Source organism: Malus domestica, chromosome 08, assembly GCF_042453785.1.
Source record: "Malus domestica chromosome 08, GDT2T_hap1".
NCBI lineage: Eukaryota > Viridiplantae > Streptophyta > Magnoliopsida > Rosales > Rosaceae > Malus > Malus domestica.
This window is the reverse complement of record NC_091668.1, coordinates 10,975,947-10,999,549: the sequence shown is the minus strand read 5'-3', so window position 1 is coordinate 10,999,549 and position 23,603 is coordinate 10,975,947. Positions and strand designations below refer to the sequence as shown.

The following is a 23,603-nucleotide window of genomic DNA, read 5'->3' as shown; positions in this document are numbered from 1 at the left end:
GTTGAGGTGCGAGGTGAAGCCTTATGAGACTTAAAAAGTTATTAGTATATATAATATAATCAACATTAGAGTCGAAATCAAATATTTTATAATATTATTTGGGCTTGGAATAAATAATATTGTTATACTGCCAATAGATCCACAGGAGAGTTGTACCAAATGTGATCCTTGAATAGAAGGCTTAAGTTTAACCCAAATCACTAGACATTTTATACTCCAATACATTACTCATTGGGATCGAGGGAGACGCGGCGGCGTATTCTTAGATACCCGAATTTTCCGGCACCGGGCGACGAGCCCTCGAAAATAAATGGCAGATACCCTGTTGCATCTTTGTACCTCTGCTGAATCTGCATAGATCAAAATCAACAGCACCCCAGTAATCCACAGGAATAAAAGGGGAAAATCTATTAGCTACTTCAGTAACGTTTAAGACAAAATACTTTTTTCCTGATAGAATTACCTCCAAAATTTGTTGGCTGCTCTGCAGAGAATTCCTTCCGACTACACAAACCGTTCCGCCAGAACCTCCGCCTGTAATCTTGGCTCCGTATAATGTCCCATCGTCGGATTTAAATGATTTAGCATTTTGCATCGCTTGTACCAACCGTACAAGCCGGTTTGTTCCGTCGGAGCCAAGTCCGCAAGCACTATAGCTGTAGTGGCACTGTAAAAGAAGATTATGTTCAGGTACTGGCTTGCCAACAAATAGCCAGAGATTTGTCCGTGACATGGAACCAATGAGTAATATGTTTCTTAACCTATATGCAAATAATCATATCATGATTCAAATTTTAGGGGTGCGCATCTCGTTCTTTCTTTATTTCACGAGTGTGTGCTGGGATCGTTGTCTGGTTAATCTACCAAGACTACTGTCAATAGAAATGATCTTTCAACTCGATTCCCGTACTAAAACTCGAATGAATACACTTATTCTATTTTCTCTTTTCTATGTTTGTGGAGTTTTAGCCGACCCCACTTAGTGGGAAAAGGCTTTGTTGTTGTATGTATGTGGAGTTTGAACTTTACGTTTTCTTCAACGATCATGCAAATTCAGAAATTTGTACATACCTGATACAGTAATTCTCCAAGAGCTGTAAGCTGATCATCTGAATTTGCAGATGTTAGCAGTGCTTTGAATGTCTTCAAGTCAAGTAAATACCAAAATAACTTAGATGATCAAATCATAGTCCATAATAAGAATAACAAGAAACACAAGCAAAGTCATATAAAATTCCGGCACTAACCTTAACCCGGAAATTTTCATATATAGGATGTCTAGCAGGTGATCTTACTACGTAGTTACATTTTGGATCAATTACTGTAACTGGATCGTTGTGATCATCATACTTCTCAAGAAAAGTTTCACCAAGTATAGTCTCAGGAAGCACCTTAACATAAAGAGCCTCATATCTGAAGTTCAAGTTACGAAAATATATTGATAAACTATTACAGGATTAATACAGAGGTAAAAGTATTTAGCTGAAAACGTCGCCTTTGTCTTTCGGCCGATAAGTGCACGTTAATTATTAACAAGTTACTTAAAAGTCCTATAGAAAACATTACCTGTGAGGTGACAGGTTGCACAAGTAATTTAATGAGGCTTCAGCTTCAAGTAGTTCAAAACCATCATCCTCCAACTCATCACCGTTTGTCCCATTTGCAGTTGATGATGACCGGGACAAAATCGTAGAAGCTGCACACTTTATCATCTTCCGACCCATAAAGGCACCTATTCGAACAGATCCATAATCTGCACCTCCGACACTATCCAAGAAGTAAAATCGCATGGCTTAAGTACAATTCCTTATTTGAGGATTCTTAAGGCCATTTAAAAACTTATGATTTTGGTAATAAATTCCTTATTTGAGCGTTAAGGCCATTTAAAAACTTATGATTTTGGTAATATGTAAGACGATAAGCAGTTGATCTTCTACCTGTGTCTTATTCCTGAATCAATTCCCCAAAATCTGACATGGCCAGGAATTTCTACAAGTCCAAGAACCTCAGCAGGCTGTAGGGAGAACAAAACAAAAAAAAAAAACACTTGACACAGTTTTTTGATACATAAATTGCAGCAGCTGAGTTGTTTTCTGCAACATCAACAGCGGATACCTGGCACACCATTGCAAGAAGCTTGTTTGCTTCGCCACATGCAGATGTCATCTGGTCCATCACACCGCATGGGGCTCCAACAATATGATTCTCCACCTAACATACACTTAGAAAAATCAACATTAATGTAATTTCAAAAGAAAAGCAGTAGTATGCTGATTACTGTTGAGGGGGTAACCTTTTGGCAAAGCAAAGCAAGATCTCTGGGACTGATGCTTAATCCTACAAAATAGAGGAGTCGGTTTTAGACATTTTGTCATATTTTGAAAGTACAAATAGACGGCTAAAAAGCCTAAGTTGAATAATGGAAGTACCATGGGCAGCAGCTATGGCAGACATGGTAGCGACTTCCACAGATGCAGAAGAAGAGACACCTTTGCCTTCTGGGACGGCGGAGGAAACCTGTATGTTATTGCAAGCGGGGAAGTCAACATTATGGTCATAGTATAAGACAATCAGCTAATTTAAGCAACCGAAGAGTAAACTATATATATCAACTGAACAGCGCATAATAAAGAATAGAACAGCAAAGCACTATAATACAAAGTTTTGAGCTAGTTGATAGGACTAAATCAACATGTTAAACGAAATGCCAACTCATACCAGCAAACTGATGCTATCCTCAAAACGTACACCTAGTTCTGTCATTAAAACCAGAATGACACCTGCAACAAATGCTGCCCACCTAAAATTGAAACCATGTCAGTAGTTCACAAAGTTACAGATACAGACAAATTAAAGAAGGAAGATTGACCCACTTTTGGGATGGATCTTGTGAAAAGTATTTCTTTGCATTCTCATATGACATTGGCTTATCTCCATCCATAAAATCAGATAGATCCATGTCAAACGTTGGGCTACGGTTGCTTAACTCTGAACCATATGAGACCTGATACAACCAATTATGAAAATGGTAACGATAATTATTTTTATTTTTATTTCTGAGAGAAGGTATTTCCACAAAGGCTTCATTCATTAGGCTGTCAGGATAACTTTGAAAAATAGCAACCAAAGTTCATATCATGCCAATAGAGAAACTATATCTACATTCTAACCTTTCCTCACTACCCCAAAGATGAAGACAACCCCACTTCCAATACTTAAAACGGCATATTGACTCATAATGCTTACACTTACAATTTGCAGGACAGGCGTTGGGTTTTGTCCTTGGGCCTGCTGCCGGGCCAGGGCATGTTTCCAGAGCCTATGTTTACTTGGATGATTCCGTTGAACAGCAACATGGCAGGCTTCTTTTATGGGCATCTGTGAGAGAGAACATCAGAAGAAACCGTCAGGAGGAAAGACAAGGTTTTTGCCCCATGAGTCCAGTTTAAATACTAGGCTTCTGTTTCAACAATATGTGTACACAGAAGTGTATGTGTCTGTCCACCAGTGAGTGTGCATACATGTTACACTGTGCCCAGTGGCAATAGTACTCTTTGCAGACGGAATAACTAATATCCATGAAATACAGAGACAAACCTGCAAGACTAGGCTTCCTGAATAGTCAGCAATCCCTCCCATTACGTCTAACCGTCCAGGTGCTCTAGCTACAAAAATTTCTTCCTGTATCCCAAAAATCAAATACAATTACTCAGTAAAATCATTGGAAAAACAGTTCAGCTTCCGAAAATATGAATACATCTATAATTCTTCCTAAGCCAAACTCCTATACAACGCTGGCAAGGTGTTTAGCTAATCTTAAATCACCAATGCAAATGCATATCTAACAAGTTATGACTTGTGATGTAACTATACATGTATCAGTTTATATGTCATCTACATCAACCATGTGGAATTGTTGAAAAACTTGAAAACCTAAGACAGGCTATGAGATTGAGTTGAACTAAGTGAGACCTCCCAGTTGAAGAGTCCAGCTGCAGCCTTGCGCTCCCGGCGCTTCTCAGTAGTTTTTTCAGAGTCATAAACAGAATCTAGTTCCGCCAAGCTCTTCAAAAAAGTCGTTGTATCTGAAAGACCATGAAGATCTCCATGAAGAATCTCAAAATCTTCAGTGCATCTAAAAGTAGATTTGCAGTGATGTTAGAGGAAGTATCCAATTAATTCTTAACAACAGTAGTAATAGAAGATACAACTCACGAGTAAATTAGGGAGCCATTTTCGCTCATTCCGCAAGTAGGTGATCCAATTCCAAGTTCACTTTCAGCATTTGCATACCATTCAGGAATTGCCATATCTCGTCCAGGTGCCCTTTGAAGTTGATACCCAAGAATTATGGCATCACGCAATCTTCTTGCCCCACTTAGCTACATGTTAGTAAGAGAAAAGTGGGATTTTTACATGAATGAAATATAGTAGATTTTGCACAGTTTGGCTTATCAGTTTCCACACCCTGTGAACTTGTATCTGACTAGTGCTAACAAACTATTTGGTATTGAAGTTCTATGAAATCTACAAGTCGATTTAAAATAGAAAAAAATAAAATTAGCAGTTAAAGTTCAATTACCTTATCTGAAGAGTAGTTTTTCCCAATAGCCGTCTCTTGCAGGATGTGAGCTGCCACCTATAATTTTCAAATTGTACATTACCACACAGATGCGAAATGCAAGTGTATAACTAATCATAGGATTCTAGAAACAAAGAAGATACCTCACCACCATTGATGCCGCCTTCATAGCATGGTTTCAAACTGATTGCACGCTCAAGGTAAGGTTTCCAATGACCAGTGAGCAAGTCCCTCCTAATCATCTCAACGCCACCTTGATAATACTGTTATAAGAAATTATTTTAAACCGAACTAGTATCAGATTCTTGACAAGAATATAGGAGAGAAAGGAGAAGTTGAAGAAAAATAACAAATGGTAAACACATTTCATATTTTTAATCATGTTTGCTATCGGAAAATCAGGATCATCTTTGGGTCACAGACTTCAACAAAATAAAAATGACTTAATATGTTCTTTAATAATTGACACTAATTTTTTGAGTCAAAAGTAGATAGAAGACAAAAATCAGTTGACTACAGAAGTTGAGGGGAAGAGAGAGGCTGGAGAAGTTATCTCATATGCGTTGTGAAACGACATGTGTAGTGTCTGTACATCGTTGCTAGTAAATTTCAAGGAGGTACGAGAGGAAGATGATACTGTTTAACCAAACGAAGTAAAAATTATTATAAGAAAGTGGATCGTTCGTACCTCAAGCATATTTCTCAAGAAAGGTTCTTCATTGAAATAATCTCTGCGTACAAAGACAAATGGTAACTTGTATGAAAGAGCTTCACTCACAGTGCCATATCCAATTTTTCCTGAAATAAAATGAACCGAAAAAATTTCAATCTCTATCCATTCAACATATAAGCTTCCCGCCAAAATAGTTTCAAACCTACCAAGCATACAGTCAGATGCTGCCATAAAATCAGGTGTATAAGCATCTTTTGCCAGTTTTATGAAATTTGATGGAAGTTCCTGGGTGTCAGAACCACCACAAACCTGAACCAAAAAACAAAAAAACCTTTTTCACTATGAAGATCGTCATTAAGCACTTTCAGACAAGAGAAAACATGGAACAATGCGATGAAAATACCAGGCACAGCCATCCAGGAGGCAAAAACTCTTCCTTCAACTTCCAGCCTGCTGGCTGCAGATAGAGAGAAAAAATATAGGTACAATTAGCAATAGTGGTATTTTAATAAACATTTGAAGCGGTGTTTCTTTACAATCAAAACAAGACTAAAATATCAATGTTACCTGTCCACCAAAGTTGAGGATGACTAGTTTTACATCATCTCCAATTCCAAGCTCCTCCCTCACCTATAACCAGGAAAATAATGAACAACTGATGCAATCAATCAAATCAAGCGACGAAAGTGATTTGCTAAGGATCTTTAAACCAAAACCTCTTTGCGGGATCTGCGAAACCTCCTCACAACTAGAGGTACATCAACTGCATCACGGAAAGCAGGCACTGCAAAGTCATAAAAAATGATATCAGACAAATTAGTAAACAATCCCCTGAACCAAAGAGAGAAAGATAATATTTAAAGACAAGGAAGTCACTGTCCGGGGATAGAAAGCAACATACTTGGGCAGTATCCTGGGAGGCGGATGAGGAACTCGCAGTGAGAATAATCTTCTGCTATCTATATTCAACACAGAAAATTTTACCACAGCAAACATCAAGAACCCATAAGAACTAGTTATCAGTATGTTTCACATCCTACATTATAGAGACACAGACTGGACCATATCAAATGGAGAGAGCAGAAGAGATGCAATGAGCAAATTACTAAATCTTTTAAAGTAAATAATTCCGTCTGAAGCACAGGAAGGTCACCTGCCAGACGATTGAACGATGATTACTTCCAGCAGCCATGACATATTCTGCATAGATGAAGTCCCAACTGTATAGAGAAAGGATGAGCATGGAGTTACAAAGAGTTTAAATAGTTGGACAACTCAAAATCATCAAAACTCATAACTTGACATATTACTTCAAGATATGTATTTACATTTAAAAATTATGAGAGGTTGAGTAAAAAAGAATGCTAACGATAACAATATACCTAAAGTTAGTGACACAAACAGAGCGAATTCCAGCATCAGCGGCTGCACGGCATGCAACAGGAACAACATCTGAGACCTGTTCTTGTACAGGCAGAACAAACTATCAGAGCCAAGATCTTCACAGAAAGTATAAACACAGAAGTTCCTTTTGATTCAATCTCAACTGAATCGCAATAAAACAACAGAAGCAGCAATTTAAGTACCACTAGGTCAGCTTTGATGGAGGTTAGCCACTCCACTTCTGTTTTCAAGATTGAAGCCCGAGGCGCCACAGCTGTCTCGGAATACTAACACAGCGAAGAAAATGGAAAGTAAACACAATGAAATTAAGAAATTGTCCAATATTTAGTAACAATCCGAAAACCAAAATTGAAAAGCAACACAACTTCATTGCCGAAATAAGAAAAATATAATCAACAAAAACAAAAAATAAAAATTAATCGTTACCTTAGCTAAGGAAGCAAGACGATCGACTGTTAAAGCATCTGCTTGCACAGCTCCACAGTCCAGAAGAACCTAATATCCACAACATTCCATAAATTACCAAAATTTCAACTTTACTAATTTCAAGCTAAAATTATCAAAAATCATAGAAATTATCATAATTTTGTTTACCATTAATGATATACATTACTAACATTACTGCTACAGTAATAATTTCAAGCTAAAAAAATAAAAAACATACATAATTCTATAAATTTAAGATTTGAAAAAATTGTAAACATGGTCCTCAACTTTAACTCAATTGAAGCAATAGTCCCTCAACAAAAAATTCATGATCAATTGGCCATTAACTCATCAACATGTGCAATATAGTCATTTTCGTCAACTCCGTCAGAATTCCATCGAATTGAGTTATTATCATGGAAGGACCATTACTAAAATTGGATTAAAATTCCGGAACCATTACTCCAATTAGGTTAAAATTAAGAACTATTTCTCCAATTTGACTAAAATTAAGGCACGACTGCTACAATTTTTCTCATTTGAGGAAAATTCTAATTTTGACGTAAGTTTTACGTTTCGACAAGTTAAAAGGAACAATAATCACGAATTTTTAATTAAAAGATGATTGCTATAAGTTTCTCTTATAATTTTGATGAAGAATTATCATCGGCAGACATGCAAATTGCGAGACTGTAAAACAGTAAAAGTCTTACCTTGCGGATGAAGAGGCGAGGCGATTGTATCTCGGAAGTGAAGACGAAGTCAGGAGCTCCGGTGACGACGTGGACATCGTGGCCGGCGAGAATCAGGTGCCGCGCAACCTACACTCACAGCATGCGGCGCTGATCAGCAGCCAACGGATAATCGACATTCAAACTTGAACCAAAAAAAAAAATTGATCGGCGTGAGAAAAGTTGACCTCGACCACTCGGGTGGCGTGGCCGAAGCCGTGACCGGTGACGTAGTAGGCAAAAACCAGGTGGTTCCTGGACGCCGACACTCCTTCGCCCTCTTCGTCAATCCTCATTCTCTCTCTCTCCTCTTCTCTTTCTCTCTCTAGAAAATAGCAGTTGGTGTCTGTGGCGAAGGAGGAGGAGAGAATCCCAATTATAGAGGAGGAAGAAGAACGGTGTGATTGATTGCAGTGCAGAGGATTTGGAAGTTGTTTGGGTAATGACGTAATTAGGATAAGACGATCAAGAGTCGAGACGGTGACGTTTCAGATTAGTTAGGAATGGATTGAGAGCGGGATTTCGCCGTTTTAATGTTTATCCTCTTCCGCGCGTCAGCTCTGCGGCTAGAGTTGGGTAAAACACGCCAATGCCACGTCAGTTGAACAGACTCTGATCTTCGCCATCCCCAATGTAAGATAATCCGAAACAGTTCCATATTCCCAAGAATCTGGAGTTTGTGCGAATTTGCTTTTTCAGAATAATGTTTCCAAATTGCGGCCCAATTTGTTGGGAGGGAATCTCAAAGCAACCATCCATGATCGGAGTGGTGTGTACATTCGTAAATAATTTATATGACACGGATATATACTATTACAATTGTTTTGGTGTTGATAAACTAATAAAATGTGTTTATTGTGTTCGTGTGTAGTTATTTTAACAAACGCATTGTAGCCGTTTAAAAGTATAAATAATATCGTTTGTTGCGAGAAGTCGACGTAGTAGCTTCACACGGAGCACCTTGAGTTTGGTTGCAGGTGGAAATTGCGCGCCTTTTTCGAATAATCTCAGTTCTGATTGCTGGTGGAAATCACGGGCCCATGAGCAGCATTGTGGATGATGGTGTGTGGGTTGCGATTTGTGAGTGGGTGTGTCACAGTTAACGATCGTCGGTCATAGTTGTGGTTGCGATGTTTAAGCTTAAGCTATTCTACAACAAGCAATAGATAAAAAGCACAACCTATCCAATAGCCTAACCGATCCGAAATACCAAATCATATCGTCTGGTCCAGCAAACGCCAAAAAGGAATTATATGGCATGGACTATATTGATGTGCTAGGTCAAATCTCATGAACGACATTGATCGAGTTTAAAAATAAAAGATCGAAACGAAGAGTTTGATTAATATCATAGACCATTTACGGTAAAAACCTCAACAACAACAACAACAACAACAACAACAACAAAATCAGTCTTCAAGTACACATTTGCCCTTTGCTGTGGGTTTTTTTCTTTATCGAAGCAGTTGTGGGTCAAGTCCATTTGTCTTTCATAAAATTCAAATCCAGCCCATGAAAAATGGAGAAATTGGTTTGGGCCAATGTACAAATTTGTAATTTCAAATCCCCGCGGGTCTCCTCCTCTGTGTATATATATCGGTCACTCGTTTAACCCTACAATTCCCTCAGCCTTCACAACCTAGGGTTTATGGTTTTCGACATGCGCCGATTCCCTAATTGCAATTCGATTCTTTCTTTCCCTTTTATTTTTTTTTTTCTTTCTATTTTTTAGGGTTAGGGTTTCTGCGTTTACCTTTTCCAGATTGGATGTTGTGAAATTTGAATTAAGGCGAATCGAATTATGATTTTTATGGGGCTGGAGTTTGGCTCTTTGGCTTATTTACAACAGTGCCATAGAGATGAATGCAGCTTCCCTACATCAACCTCTCAACCTTTTCACCCAATTTCACCACGTCTTTCTTGCATTCTGGCGATTTTTTCTGATGAGGTTGATACATATATTATCTTGAATTTAATTTGTTTCATTTATTTTTGAATTTAAGGATTTTGGTATTGGATTCGAGCGGTAATTCAGGCAGCCCCCTTGCGATAACGATAGCTTGGGAGGCGTTTAACTGCTCGTATATCGATTTGCTTTTGCTCTTCAGATTTGCTGAGATTTCTATCTTTGAAGCTGGTCTAGTAGGCATCAGTACATTCCTTAAACTTGTTTTCTAAGTTCTCCAACATCTCGAGTTGTTGCATTGGAAGTGATTTTCGCACTCTCGTTTTTTTCCTTCAGCGCTCATTCTTTGGATTTATTAGGAGAATTGAGGGCATAAACAAGGAGACTTGTGTAGAAATTGAACAAAATTGAGCTACACTATATGATTTATGTGAAATTCAATTAATTCGAAAGTTACGGAACAAAACAAATTTCTAAACTGCGGGATCAAACTAAGCAAGGATGGAACCGAAATCAACTCGGAGTTTCCATGGTAATTTATAAAATTTCCCCAGAAGTCGCAGATGTCATTCAGTTTGAACAAAATACTAGACTGGGACTAGGTGTCTGGTAAGAACTGGGACTTACGATGTACAAAACTAAAGTACGAAAGCACGGCTCAACCAAAGTTGTTGAACTTGTTAGTTACCAAGTGACGGGAGTATAACTGTTCTGGAGGAGTTGTGGCTCCATCCAATGTAGTTGCTGTTGCTGATGCCAGTGGTGTAACCCACTCGATCCTTCCATCATCGTTCCACTGAACCCAGACACTTCCGCCCCATTGAATCTGTTATCATCTGTGTCCATCATTTCAACTTCCATGGGCTCCGACTGACTTGCAATCTGTGTCTCATCTCGTGAAGCTGGTGGGAAGTTGGGTGCAACCCAGGGAACAACAGCCATACACCCATTTGAAACATCTTTGTTTTCCTCTTCAGACCCACGATCCTCTACCGGCTTCAGTGACTTTGAATATCCCCATGAATAAATATGATCTGCCAGAAACAATTCGGTTACTAAAACGCACGATTAACAGACCAGTTTCATGTAAACGTCAGACGGATACTAAAAGTATTCATTCTAAACTGAAAACAAGCCACCATTTTCAAATTTATCTGAATCGAAATATGAGAACTTTGATATACGATTACATCAAAACGGAATTAAACAAAACATAGCTGCCACCAAGTCATCTCCATCAAAAGGTTGTTGATAATATGAACAGACATTGCAAAGAGATCACAAACACATACTATTGCAAAAAGATCACAAGCACATTTAATCACTTTTCAATTCATTCGTCCTACGACGAATGCTTCGGGGCAGCTCAAAAACCATTCAAAGTTGAAATAATAACTTCAAATTAGATAATATGATCACAATGATTTGCTACATATCAAAACCAAAGTTGTTAAACAGTAATAACAATACATAGATCCAAGAGCCTTACCCCTTAAACCCGGAATCAAGTCCGAATTCACAATGACAGAGAAATCCCGCGAATCGGGTGCTTTGAAAAACCGCGTATTCGCGGGGTTATAGAGCACAAGAGCTTTCTCATCCCCAGAAGGCAAAGGTTCCGTTGGCAAATCATCTGTTTGCATCACAACACTGGTTTCTGGTATCGGCATTTCTTCAAACATCTGAGCTGCACTACTTTGGTATTCATTTACCGTTGCAAATAACCCACCATCCTTCAAAATTTCCACAACAAAAACCGAAAATTACATTAAAAAAACTCTAGCAAATTCTCAAACAGAAAGTGGGTAACAGAGTCCATAACCATAACGTCAAATTTTAGTAACGAATTGTTGAGAATTGCAAAAGGCGAGGAAATAAACCCTAAATTGCTGGGAGATTGGGAACTGAAACGAAAAAGAGAAATTGGGAGCGGAGAGAGCGTACCAATCTCCTGGATTTTGAGAAAGGAGAGAAGTCGTCGTCGTCTAATTCTACAATGTCCTTGCGCTTCATCTCTGCAAATTCAAAAACCCTAATTTGAATCTCTCTCTCGCCGTCAGCTTCCCGTGTTTCGCACCTTCTGCTTCTTCGTTTTGGGTTTATTTATTTGGTTTTGGTCATGGTGGGTGGTTTCTTCTGGGTGTTTCTTCAACCTTCTTCCAATATCTTTCTTCACTAATAAGAACACTTCCCGCCCATAACACACGGAGAAGGCCCAGATCGATGCTGCCAATGCTAGCCCAATGTATTGGCAAGGCCCAAATTGATATTGTTAAACAATTTGAATTACTACTTTCAACAGACCATCTAAAGGAATGGACCTCCATTTTATTCAAAAAATGAGAATTCGTTGTGTGACTCACTTCATATCGAATTTCAACAATCTCAATCGTATATTTTGTAAGTCTCGATTCATAGGTTGTCCTTGTAAAATTTCAATTCAATCTGAAACTATTTGTCTATTTAATTATCACGATGAAATTTTAATATTTTTCTTAGAACAAAGTGCTCGTCAATTTCTTAAAACTCAATTAGGTACCTCAAATATTTTCTATTTGACTAATATTTTGCAAGGATGAATTTTGAGCTCCACAACTAGTCCCCATTTTTATAGTGAAAAGGGGAATCCCTTCTCTCGAAGGTCTCCCTACTCTCAAACCAAAAACAATATTCAAATTTATTTTGATAAGATAAATATGAAGCTTATTTTATTAATATACAAAAAAAAGAAGGAGAAATATTTCTTTTTATAGAAACAATTCTTGTGTACGACTTTCATATACACTGAGACACTTATATAAGAAATGAAATCACTTAGACACGCGAGCGTTCCACCTGTTGTGGTAGCTAAGGTAGTGTATCCATCTCCTTGTCATGTTCTAAATGTTTTCTTAAGTAGATTAGAGCAGTTTATAATTATGTCACAAAACAATTTAAAAATTTGTTTGCATTGGGGGAGTGGCAATCTTGTAATTTTGGTAGACACGTCAGACTACACCTCTGCTATTCGGATAACGAGCAGATTAGCAGCGTGCCACTTCACTCTCCCCCGTCTGTACAAAATCTCACCACCAATCCAATCCCAATGGCGGCGACGATGACGTCCTTCGCCCCCTGGAACCTCACTTCTCTACGTACTTCTCCCTCCCCTCCGCCAACGACAAGTCGTTTCTTCAAGCCCGCTAATTGCTCACCCATCATCCAACAACAACAGCAACAACAAGAGGTAAGCCACTGAAAGTTTTAAACTGCAAGTCGTTTGTCTGCAACTGCCGACTTTTCGAACGCTCCGACTGAGTCGGTTCCTGTTTTTTCCAAGGCTGACGTGTCAATTCTGTGCGAGGATTGCAACGGGAGAGGGTGGCTGCTCTGCGACTTTTGCAAAGGTCAGAAAACGAACGTGAAATCCGAGACCAGTCGAATCTACCGGCGATGCCCATCTTGCAGAGCTGTGAGTTTTCAACTCCTCCTCCCAATGCCCAATAATATTTTGTTGTTAAGAGGTTTGATTTTTATGGAGATTAAGTAAAATATTTGCTTTTTGGTGCTTAATTTTTAGGGCTTTTCACTTACCCCTGAAAAAAAAATTTACACTTCAGAAAAACACTTCAAACGCAATTGTCTAGAAAAAAAAAATAAGAAGAAAGGGTTTTACAACTAAGAATCATTAAGATGATATGTGGATAGATGAAGGTGTTTTTCTCTAATTCAATTCTCGAAGTGTTTTTGTATAAAACTTAGAGTTGTCGGTTTTTTTTTTCTTCTTTATAATGAACAATATTTTCTTTGGGGGTGCAGATTGGTCAGGTGTTGTGTTCAAAGTGCAAGGTTTTTAAATGTGTCACATTCCCAAATTACAATGATGGTGAGGAGGTGTCTTTTTAAGCCTCCAATTTCTTGTATCAAACATGCACCCGAAGTCTCGAGTTCAATTCTCTTCTCCGCTCGCTAATATATAAATGTGATATGAGTGATTGATTTCTCCAACTTTGAGTTTGAACAGCTTATGTTCATTATTCAGGTTCTCATCTTTTTTCCTTGTGTGTGGTTTTGTTTGAGAGGAAGCAATATAACAATTTACAAGTGAGAAATAGAAAACCATTTTCCAGGTTTTTCTTGTCCATATAAATTGAGTACATTCCTACCATCCACCACTGAAAAATTATGTACCTGAATGCCTAAGTAGGCCTGAGTTCACAATATTTTTAGGCATATTGAGCAGTGCCACTTTTAAGAAATAATCTGTTAAAGTTTTAAGGTAGTGGAAATTGGATTTGGATCCTTCCCTGAGCTCAGAAATCTGAGCCTTCTGACTAAATTACACGGCCTGTTGGATTTTGATGCAACGGCTACAAATAGGGAGTCCCTCTGAAAGTTATAATAATAGTAGCATGTTGATGCACAAAATCAGTGAGAACTTTGGTACAACAGAAAATGTTACGTTTGTGACCTTCGCTAAATTGCTCCGGTCACTAGTGTGGATAAGTATGTAAATGGATAAGGACAGGGAAACAAACATAAGATGTACGTGATTCACCTAAATTGGCTACGTCCACAAAGTAGAGGAGTTCTCATTAATTGTGAAGGGTTTACACAAGTACATAGGTTCAAGCTCTCCTATAGTGAGTACTAGTGAATGATTTAGTACAAATGACATTAGGAAATATTGTGGGAGAATGATCTCCTTTTATAGAAGAGTTTCTAACTTTGTTCTGACATTGACACATGTCGTGTTGTGATTGACTTCTGACATTGACACGTGTCGCGTTGTGATTGGCTTCTGATGTCGACATGCGTCGCATTGTGATTGGCCTCCTAGTTGGAGGGAAACTCTTCTGGGTCCTTGACGGTATAACGTTGACCGGTGCTCAGTAGTTTCGAGATTGGTCAAGTATGGTATAAATATAGCCGTTAGATCAAAATCCAACGGTCCATATGATTTGGTCAAGAAGCTCAGATTTCTGAGCTCTGGAGATGATCCAAATGTGTGGAAATTGAGGAAAATGTACGTAATAGAGGACTAAAGAATGTATTAATTTATTCTTGTAGTACCACTCAAGATGGCAATCAGATTAAAGTTAAAGTTTTCCTCGAAGATAATTATAACCATGTAAAGATGAATGGATTATATATGGATAAAATGTTGGACTGCAAGCATTGCTACTGAGGATTGAAGAAGAAGGGTTTGATCCTTCTGCAAGGTTTCCATTTCTGTTCTTAAGTTGTAACTGAACGGCTGTGATTAGAATTAGCTAACATGCTAGATGAATGCCATCTGGCATATCAAATAGAAATTTAAGTGAGTCATGTACATTGCACGCGTCACGCGCTCTATTTAAGCTGAGTGAGTAGGGTTGCAACGGCTACTATGCTATGCACCCGCACTCCTCTTGTGTGATGTAATTCATCATATGTGAGTCAAGGGGTTGGAGCAACGACTCCATCTTCTTCCTCTCGCTCTTCTCCATTTTTTTGCTACTGAATTTTTCAATCTTTGATTGATTTTTTTGATTGAAATACAAACCATACACCTACAACTATATATTCTAACATAAAAAGTGAAATGAGAAGTGAAAACTCAAATTATCCAAAAAAGTTATTCGATACCTAATATTAGATTAGATAGCTCATAAGTTCAAAGAATATGGGATCAAGGCATATGGGGAGGTAGATGTAATTTTTTATTTTTAAGGATTATAAGAGATCAGACTTTAAGATTTCTTCGTTTTTTACTTCAACATATCTAAAATAATGTAAATTATTTAATTTAATTTTAAGCACCCAACGAGTCCTAACTAAACAATCTACTTTGTGCAATTTTCAGTGAGACTAGCAACGGTACTATCTCTGTTCAGTGACACACATATATTACTAATGTTTTAAATATATATATTTTCCTAAGTTGCAAGTACCAGGACTATATAATCTCTGAGGACTATTAATATATAATCACTTGGTAATTGGTTAATGTGGATGCAAATTTCTTCCTCCTTGATCTTGGATAAAATTGCACCTACAAAACAATTAACACATTTGGTCAAGGCCAAGAGCCTCACGCGTCCACTATGAATTGGAGCAGGGGGTTCTTTGGCCGAAGAACCTCCGATGCCAAAGTTAGAATTTAGAGAGAAAGTGTTTGAGAATTTCAGCAAGAGACTTGGAAGTAGTTTTTTTTAGAGAATGGAGAGCTATTTATAGGGATATGGCCGGCCCTATTAGGAGAATAGGGACCGGCCATTTGGGGTATCTTTTGGGTGTAATTTATAGTTAATTAGCCATTAATAGATTAATTAGGTAATAAATCCATTAATTGACTAATTAACATAATTTGAAAGAAATAATTTGGGAGTTACCTTATGGGAAAGATTTGATGAGGATGGATGAAATAGATTTTAAATTGTTACCTATTTTGGGCACTTTTGATTTGGTTGAGGGATGATTGCCCGCTGCTCACGCGTAAGAATCCCGATATGCCTCAAGGGTATTTTTGTCATCTTTTATCCAAAAAATCCACGTGTCGCCTTGTGATTATTTTTGGCTCCACAAATGCCCGCACACCTGCTGGGCTGCTCGCAGGAAAGGGCAGTAAGTGTAGAGATCTCCAACTTTGATGCAGATTATCTCTTGGACTTGGATATAGATTCTTCTAGGAAATGGAAATAAATCGTCTCTAAAGCCTATTTAAACCTACCTTAAGTAGGGGATTAAATCAACTTCGGAGGGCAATTATTTATCCTTACAAGAAAGAGAGAAAGTTAGAGGATATTTGTTCCCCCTCCCCTAGCATTCTTCTTTGCTTGCCTGTGCAAAGAACCGTCTTCCGTTGATTTTTTTTGTCTTCTTTGCGCCACACCAATGTAAGAAAAACTTAATTCTCATTGTCTTCTTCTTGGGAGGTACTGCCATGAGACAGCAGTCGGCTGGCAGGGGCCAGGAGTCGGCTTGGCATGGGCCAATGAGATGGTGTGGCAGGGGCCATTGTTTGTGCTGCTCTCTTGATTAAAGCCAAGGATTGGCTCGGCATGGGCAGATGAAGTGGCATGGCATGGCCAATGGTTTGGGCTGCCATGTCTGGGCTGTTTGCAAAAAATGAGGAAACTGCTTGAGTTTAATTTCTCAGCGGTCGTTGATGGAGCAGTCAAGGATAGAGCTGCTAAGATCGGAGCTATTGAAGATGAAGTGTCGGATGAGTGAACTGTTAAGTGCAAAAGTGGTTGCTGCCCCCCTGACCATTTGCTACCTAGTTGATCTTCAAGCATTCGATCTTTTAAGCTATGTGGCCTTTTCGCACTGGAGAGCTTACCCAGATGGGTGTCAGGGAATTAGTTTACCCTCTTGGACTGGAGAGCAATTAGTTTATCCTCTTGCACTGGAGAGCAATTAGTTTATCCTCTTGCACTGGAGAGCAATTAGTTTATCTTCTCGCATTGGATAGCAAACCCATATGGGTATCGAGGAATTGGTTTACCCTCTTGCACTGGAGAGCAATTAGTTTATCCTCTCGCACTAGAGAGCAAACCCATATGGGTGTCGGAGAATTGGATTACCCTCTCGCACTGGAGAGCAATTAATTTATCCTCTCACACTGGAGAGCAGACTCATACGAGTGTCTAGGAATTGGTTTATCCTCTCGCACTGGAGAGCAATTAGTTTATCCTCTCGCACTGGAGAGCAGACGCAGAAAGAGTTTTGAGCAGTTTTTATGGACAGCAGCTGAGCCAGGCTTATGAATAACTTCTTCAATCTTCATTGAGAATAAAGAAATAAATCAACTGTGCTGTAAGGTAGAAACTGCATAACAAACTGGATAATCTTCGGCTTGCGAAGCCTTGTTCGTCGAGCTACTTGAGAATTCGAACTTATTTGGAAAAACCTAAACGAGGTTCAGGGGGTGATGGAGACTTCCCCTGCTTATGTAGACCGTTTCGTTGACCTGCCAAGATACTCATCGCATCGGCCTTCATTTGTCAGCTTCTCAAGGTAATGCTTCCACTTCAGGCAATCGTTGGTAGTGTGGCCCGATCCTTGATGGAATAAGCAATACTTTGTATGATACAGCCTGGTAAGATCGCCTTTCATGGGTGGCGGCAGTTCAAACCAAGGTTCGTTCTTCAACTTATGGAGAATTTGGCTGATTGGAACTGTGAACTTGGTGAATGTTTCAGGCGTTGAGTCTTCTTTGGTCGGGGAATGTTCCATGTGCTTCTTTTCCAACTCATTTTTGTTAGACTACTTGGCCTCGTCCTATAGTGCATGTTTTTCTGCCAAAGCATATGAAGTTGCTAGGGTTAGTTCTTCTCCCATGATTAGTTTTCTGAATAAAGGATAGTTTGGTGGGAAGCCCATTTCTGAATGCTGTCGTTGCTATGTCCTCGTTGCAGCCAACAATCTTGGCCTTCTCCACTTTGAACTTCTTGACATAATCGCGAATTGTCTCCCAAGGGTCTTTTACGATGCTGAAGAGATGGTCAGATGTTATTTTGATTAAGCAATTAGACGAGTACTCCTTAGTGAAAACAAAGGAAAGTTCGTTGAAACTCCGGATCGACTGCGGCAGTAGAGTGTGAAACCAGTTTTACGCCTCGCCTTGTAGAGTTGTGGCAAAAAAATTTCACATAAGCGCATCATTGTTCCTGTAGAGGATCATGGTATTGCGGTAGTGCTTAAGATGTCGATCAGGATTATCGCCTCCCTTGTACGGAGTGAAATGAGGCATAGTGAACCCGCGAGGTGGATCTGTTCGCTCGATCTCATTCGTGAATGGTGACATGCTTATGTTGGTCATGTCTCATCGAAACGCATCGTCAGCAGGCTCGTTACGTTGGAAACTGCGCAATCGTTCAGCTAGAAACCTTTCAACTTCTTCTTGAATTTGCCTTTGCTGGGGCAGTGGAACTTTCGGCTGGCCCTGGTCGTGACCTCTGGGTTTGGGCCGCTCTTCCTTATGCTCGACTCGTCTATGTCGCGGCTGCAATGCATGTGGCATGTTTTTGGCAGGCGAACAGGCTGCTCGCAGGGTACCGGTTGAACTTGACTAGGATTGAGTGACTGCTTCTCTCCGTCTACTATGCTGCTTACTCCAATGTGAGGTGGAGAATACTCCTTGTGAGCCTAGTTGTGAATGAACACTTCGCCTAGAAGGTTATCCATGTTGATAATCAGAGTGTGACTTCAACCATGAACGTATACTCGTCCATGGCCTTGATCGGGAATGCACGCTCCTCTTTGCGCTAAGACGAGAGTATACATTATCCCAAGGACCTAGGCGGGAGCGTAAACTGCCAGAATGCTCTGATCGTGGCTGGTTGATGGGCTACTTGCCGGGACGCTGGTGGAGAGGTTTATCTGCCCTTGTCCTATTTTGAGACACTTCGTTTGGGGCACGTTGGATCTTAGTGCATTGCAAGAGTTGATTCACTAAGTTTGTCTGTTATGCAAGGACGCACATCGACTTTATGACTTGTCGAGACAAGTGTTGTTCGCCATTTAGATTGGAAGAGCTTGGAAGGAATATGCCTCTTTGAGCAGTGGAAGTGTGGTAGGCTCCGGGCGCGAGATTTGAATTGGGAAATGTCAAATCCATGGAGAAACATGGTGCAAATGCCCCTGGTTCCATCGTAGGCCCATAAATTTAAAGTTGGGACGGTTGAACTAATCTTCGACCGATTTGGGCTTCTTGGAATGCCATGGGAGCAAGCTGGGCCACTAGAGTAGGTTGCTCGGTGCGTGATGTACGCGAGTGCGAGGCTTAGGCTCGGCTTGGCAACGCATTGGGCTCGCATTGGGCTTGGAGTGACATGGCTTGGGTTGTGGCCTTGGTGCCGTGGGCCTTAGATGGCACGGCTTGGGCTTGCTTTGGTGGCACGGCTCGGGCCGTGGTAATGGTGCCATAGACCTCGTCGCTGGTGGCCACCATAATGGCCATCGCGGTGGTTCCAACCTCGTGGTAGTGGTACTGCTCCACTTATTGTCACATTTAGCCTCATGGATCGCCACGGTCCCATCTCTTGAATATTGGAATTTTCACTTGTTGAATTTTCTAAGTTTCTAGCCATTGCACTTCTCTTTTATGTTTTATCAAAGAATTTTTGCAAATAAAAAATTCTAATAATAGAAACGTACAAAAAATCTACAAATGGACAACAAAATAGAAAAATCTTTGATGCGAGAGTCTTCTACGAGTGTGTGACTCTTCTCTCAATGAAAGCACCAATTTATGGATGCAAATTTCTTCCCCCTTGATCTTGGACAAAATTGCACCTACAAAGACTTGGAAGTAGTTTTTTTGGAGAGAATGGAGAGCTATTTATAGGGATATGGCCGGCACTATTAGGAGAATAGGGACCGGCCATTTGGGGTATCTTTTAGGTGTAATTTGTAGTTAATTAGCCATTAATAGATTAATTAGGTAATAAATCCATTAATTGACTAATTAACATAATTTGAAAGAAATAATTTGGGAGTTACCTTGTGGGGAAGATTTGATGAGGATGGATGAAATAGATTTTAAATTGTTACCTATTTTGGGCACTTTTGACTTGGTTGAGGGATGATTGCCCGCTGCTCGCGCGTAGGAATCCCAATGTGCCTCAAGGGTATTTTTGTCCTCTTTTATCCAAAAAACCCACATGTCGCCTTGTGATTATTTTTAGCTCCACAGTTAAATTCTGGTTCCATGTACAAATGTCAAATGGGTGTTTGGTGTATCTCCATGGAATGGAACTTGTAGGAAATATTAGTATTTGGCAAAGTAATTTATATAAAACAAATATACTTTTATCGTTACATTTTGCATTAATAATATAAAATTATATAAATAAAAATTTACACATATTTTCGTATCATTGACATGATACAATAGCAATGTACACTTGACATAAAAGTCTTTCTTCGTGGTTCGGATTCAGGGTTTTCTAAGACATTATTGGAAGTTACAACTCTAGCCGCAGGTTTTCATGAAATGCTGAAGAGATTTTTCAGTATGATCGGCACACGAGGTAGTACATTATGTGTCACTATATATAAATGATGAGATATATGTGTTAAAAAGTTAATAACTTAAAAAATAAAATTTCACACCATTTACATAAAAACACGTAGTGTACCACTCATATTTCCGTCACAATACAAAATTTCTTGAAATACTGACCCCTAGAGCCAACAACTATGAAACTGAAGCCGCATTTCACGTGATTTATTTAGGCTTTTGAGACGTGCAAATTGGACAAAAGAGACTTACTCAATACTACAGACATCATGTGATCCTATCCGTTTTACAAGATCTTACTGTGGATTTTTTAACTCCAAATTGCACCATTTTTTTACATTTTCCTTTGCTTGATTAGTCACCATTGACACATGGTTTTGCTTCCTCAAGTTTGAAACAGAAGAATGCATGTGATGGTCAGTGAACAAACTGTGGAAATAAAATCTGTCAATGTGAGATTTTCGGTGTTTATTACTTGATGTAAGTGCAAATGCCTACAATATAGTATTATTTTTATGCATCAAAAGTCTTTAAACTAATCACTTTGTTTCTGACTTTCTGCATCAAAGACATAGGATACCATTCCTTGCAGATTATTAAAATGCTACGGCCAATCACTCATGTAAGTGTATGGTTGATTTTGACCGTTTGCCTTGTGAGTTCCATAAACATGAATTATTAATTAAAAATATTTTATACATGCGTATACAATTGATGTTAACATTTTCTTATAATTTAGTATATTGGTGCATCGCAAATTCAGACCAGCGGTTAGCTGACAACAAAGATGAAAGTATTGAAAATCTAGAGGCTCTTATAATAGGACAACACTTTAGGTGTTAATAGTACTTAATAGTACTACGGGCATTTTCAAAGTTCATGAAACTGTCATGGCAGACATGGTTAAACATTTTCATTGGTGTCACCAGGAGAAATGTTGACCAAGCCTCTTTTTCTTTTGAATGAAGCACTCTCTTTTTGAACATATTTCATTTTTTTAATCGGACACCTTTTGATTTCTAAAACTAATGGATGATGTTATTTCTTGCAAACATTGGCCAGCTGCTTATGTCGTTAATTGACTTTGTCATCTGATTTAGTGGGGAGCTTTTGGAAATTTTAGGGTTATGAAACCTCATCAGTTTTTCAAATCTTGATTGACATAGCTTTCTAACAACTCTTCATTTTTCATTATTACTTTTTAATGTTGGGATTTTACATACTTTCGTATATGCATCTTCTGATATCAAGATCTTAGATTATTGATTATGACTGCTTGGATTGGGTTCCCGGACGAGCGATTAGTGTCATATTATCTTACTAATTCATTAACGCTACACTATGTATATAATCTGTAAGTATATTACTATATGCAGTTCTGCTACCAAAATAGTAGATTAGATGTCTCAGAAAATCAGATGTTGAATTGGAATTGGATGCCTGACAAAATGCATCAGAGGATAATTTACATAACTCAACTTCAAATCTCTTTCACCTCCTTCTTATCTGAAAGATAAGATCTTGAGGAGTAAAAGAAAAGGTAGGAAAAAAAAAACGTTCAAAACCCTATCTGCACATTGGGCTTTCTGGGTGGTGAGAAAAGTTGAGCTGGCCTTCAGATGATGAGCAGGCTCCCATATTATTGAAGAACATGTCCTTGTCTTCCTCCACCATCTTCAGAATACCTTCAAACACAGAAACCTCACATGGAATCCTCAGAACGCCGGTCTGCTGAAACCCGAACTCCTCCTCCGCCTCCCTCAACAGAATGTGAAAAGCCGGCCGACCCAAGTAGTCAGTTGGGATGACAAACCTCTTGAGCTCTTCCCCAACACAGACAGCAAGGTAGCCTTTGGGGACAGCAGCATTGTTTGATGCTTCAAATGAAGTCGTTGTTTTTTCAGGCAGAGAAAGTGTCCTCTTCAAAAACTTGATGCTCTTGCTGCTGCTAGTTGCAGTGGTGGCGGCGGTGGTGCCGGAGATTGCATTTGATGAGTTAGCAATCTTTCTCCACTTCTTGAGAATCTGTCGGAGCCTGACAATGTCTCTGATCTTGTTAGATTTCTTTGAATCCATGGTGGTGTTCATTGTTACTGAACCAAACTGTCAAAGTAGATAGCTAGCTTTTTGTGAAAGTGCTTTGTGAAATTGCTTCCTATTTGTCCATTTGAGATGGCCCGTGCTTTCAATTTATAGTGGTTGAGGACCTTAAGATTAATATTTAATATACATTTTTCTATATAAACTAATTCGATATATATATATATATATATATATATATATATATATATATATATATATATATAAAGTTATGTAACAGACCTATCAAAAGGTTGACAGTTTCATATATACAAAGAGGACAAGGATTGTCTGCCCTCCGTGCCCTCCTGTGTGGTCACGGTTAAGCCACGTTAATATTTTATATTATTTTTTATTGAGATAATAAGATAAAAATGAATAGTAATATAAAATGTTGACGTGGTTTAACCGTAACCACACAAACAAAAGGGCATGAGAGAACACAGGAACAAGGAGGGCGGACAATCCTTGTCCATACAAAGAAGCTCAGGTCTCGGGACTGATTGAGATGGGCTATTCTCGTAACGTGCAATTATGTATGCACCAATAGGAATACTATTCAAACTCTCTCTCGTGAGCAAGTTCAAGTTGATTTACATGTGTAATATTTGTAATCGTTCATATTTGTAATACCATAATTTAAACTCTGCCTCATCATAAAATCAGCCTATTTGTTCTAAAAATATGTATGGTTTTTTATTAAAATTATACTCTAAAATATAAACTTGCCAACCGTCTACTTGTACTGTAACATATAAAGTAATTTGTTATACACGTGATAGTATTTGAATACTATAAAGTAATTTTTCTTTTGA

At 38.8% G+C, this 23,603-nt stretch overlaps 4 protein-coding genes and 1 non-coding gene across 6 annotated transcripts; 2 read left to right on the top strand and 3 right to left on the bottom strand.

The window, feature by feature from the left end:
- Window positions 1-65: 65 nt before the first annotated feature.
- LOC103441214 (L-arabinokinase-like) lies at window positions 66-8,575 on the bottom strand. Of its 2 annotated transcripts, none has more exons than XM_008379917.4 (29): window positions 8,005-8,575; window positions 7,799-7,906; window positions 7,086-7,154; window positions 6,842-6,925; window positions 6,638-6,714; window positions 6,409-6,475; window positions 6,157-6,214; window positions 5,972-6,039; window positions 5,823-5,885; window positions 5,659-5,712; window positions 5,462-5,564; window positions 5,271-5,380; window positions 4,726-4,845; window positions 4,583-4,639; window positions 4,216-4,382; window positions 3,973-4,135; window positions 3,598-3,681; window positions 3,253-3,378; window positions 2,874-3,004; window positions 2,719-2,800; window positions 2,430-2,517; window positions 2,294-2,337; window positions 2,116-2,211; window positions 1,938-2,014; window positions 1,567-1,767; window positions 1,248-1,413; window positions 1,072-1,143; window positions 464-667; window positions 66-350 (listed from the first exon to the last, which is right to left on the bottom strand). In XM_008379917.4, the coding sequence occupies exons 1-29, from the start codon at window positions 8,110-8,112 to the stop codon at window positions 225-227; spliced, it is 2,973 nt and encodes a 990-aa protein (XP_008378139.3). In that variant the 5' UTR covers window positions 8,113-8,575; the 3' UTR covers window positions 66-224. The 2 variants fall into 2 exon arrangements, with proteins under 2 accessions (XP_008378139.3, XP_008378138.3); XM_008379916.4 differs by having other exon boundaries at window positions 3,247-3,378; window positions 8,005-8,326.
- Window positions 8,576-9,849: 1,274 nt separating this feature from the next.
- LOC114826707 (small nucleolar RNA snoR77) lies at window positions 9,850-9,975 on the top strand. Its single transcript, XR_003775763.1, has one exon. It is a non-coding gene; the product is annotated as a small nucleolar RNA snoR77 (small nucleolar RNA).
- A 239-nt stretch (window positions 9,976-10,214) lies between these two features.
- LOC103441215 (uncharacterized) lies at window positions 10,215-11,896 on the bottom strand. Its single transcript, XM_008379918.4, has 3 exons — window positions 11,667-11,896; window positions 11,212-11,455; window positions 10,215-10,756 (listed from the first exon to the last, which is right to left on the bottom strand). Exons 1-3 carry the CDS (start codon window positions 11,733-11,735, stop codon window positions 10,407-10,409), a joined length of 663 nt encoding a protein of 220 aa, XP_008378140.3. The 5' UTR covers window positions 11,736-11,896; the 3' UTR covers window positions 10,215-10,406.
- Window positions 11,897-12,648: 752 nt separating this feature from the next.
- LOC103441216 (uncharacterized) lies at window positions 12,649-13,830 on the top strand. Its single transcript, XM_008379919.4, has 3 exons — window positions 12,649-12,948; window positions 13,042-13,173; window positions 13,521-13,830. The coding sequence occupies exons 1-3, from the start codon at window positions 12,808-12,810 to the stop codon at window positions 13,605-13,607; spliced, it is 360 nt and encodes a 119-aa protein (XP_008378141.3). The 5' UTR covers window positions 12,649-12,807; the 3' UTR covers window positions 13,608-13,830.
- An 8,445-nt stretch (window positions 13,831-22,275) lies between these two features.
- On the bottom strand, window positions 22,276-22,797 carry LOC103441218 (protein SMALL AUXIN UP-REGULATED RNA 51-like). Its single transcript, XM_008379920.4, has one exon. The coding sequence runs from the start codon at window positions 22,795-22,797 to the stop codon at window positions 22,276-22,278; it is 522 nt and encodes a 173-aa protein (XP_008378142.3).
- Between the last annotated feature and the right edge of the window lie 806 nt (window positions 22,798-23,603).

What these genes read in the sequence shown, in the direction of transcription:
- LOC103441215 (XM_008379918.4), bottom strand. Translation starts at nt 11,735, where the DNA reads ATGAAGCGCAAGGACATTGTAGAATTAGACGACGACGACTTCTCTCCT. An exon ending in TCTCAAAATCCAGGAGATTG is followed by an intron (nt 11,456 to 11,666) that starts GTACGCTCTCTC and finishes GAAATTTTGAAG; the next exon opens with GATGGTGGGTTATTTGCAAC. An exon ending in CTTGATTCCGGGTTTAAGGG is followed by an intron (nt 10,757 to 11,211) that starts GTAAGGCTCTTG and finishes TGTTTCTGGCAG; the next exon opens with ATCATATTTATTCATGGGGA.
- LOC103441214 (XM_008379916.4), bottom strand. Translation starts at nt 8,112, where the DNA reads ATGAGGATTGACGAAGAGGGCGAAGGAGTGTCGGCGTCCAGGAACCAC. An exon ending in CTCGCCTCTTCATCCGCAAG is followed by an intron (nt 7,155 to 7,798) that starts GTAAGACTTTTA and finishes TGTGGATATTAG; the next exon opens with GTTCTTCTGGACTGTGGAGC. An exon ending in CCTCCCAGGATACTGCCCAA is followed by an intron (nt 6,040 to 6,156) that starts GTATGTTGCTTT and finishes ATGACTTTGCAG; the next exon opens with TGCCTGCTTTCCGTGATGCA.
- LOC103441218 (XM_008379920.4), bottom strand. Translation starts at nt 22,797, where the DNA reads ATGAACACCACCATGGATTCAAAGAAATCTAACAAGATCAGAGACATT.
- LOC103441216 (XM_008379919.4), top strand. Translation starts at nt 12,808, where the DNA reads ATGGCGGCGACGATGACGTCCTTCGCCCCCTGGAACCTCACTTCTCTA. An exon ending in AACAACAGCAACAACAAGAG is followed by an intron (nt 12,949 to 13,041) that starts GTAAGCCACTGA and finishes GTTTTTTCCAAG; the next exon opens with GCTGACGTGTCAATTCTGTG. An exon ending in GATGCCCATCTTGCAGAGCT is followed by an intron (nt 13,174 to 13,520) that starts GTGAGTTTTCAA and finishes TTGGGGGTGCAG; the next exon opens with ATTGGTCAGGTGTTGTGTTC.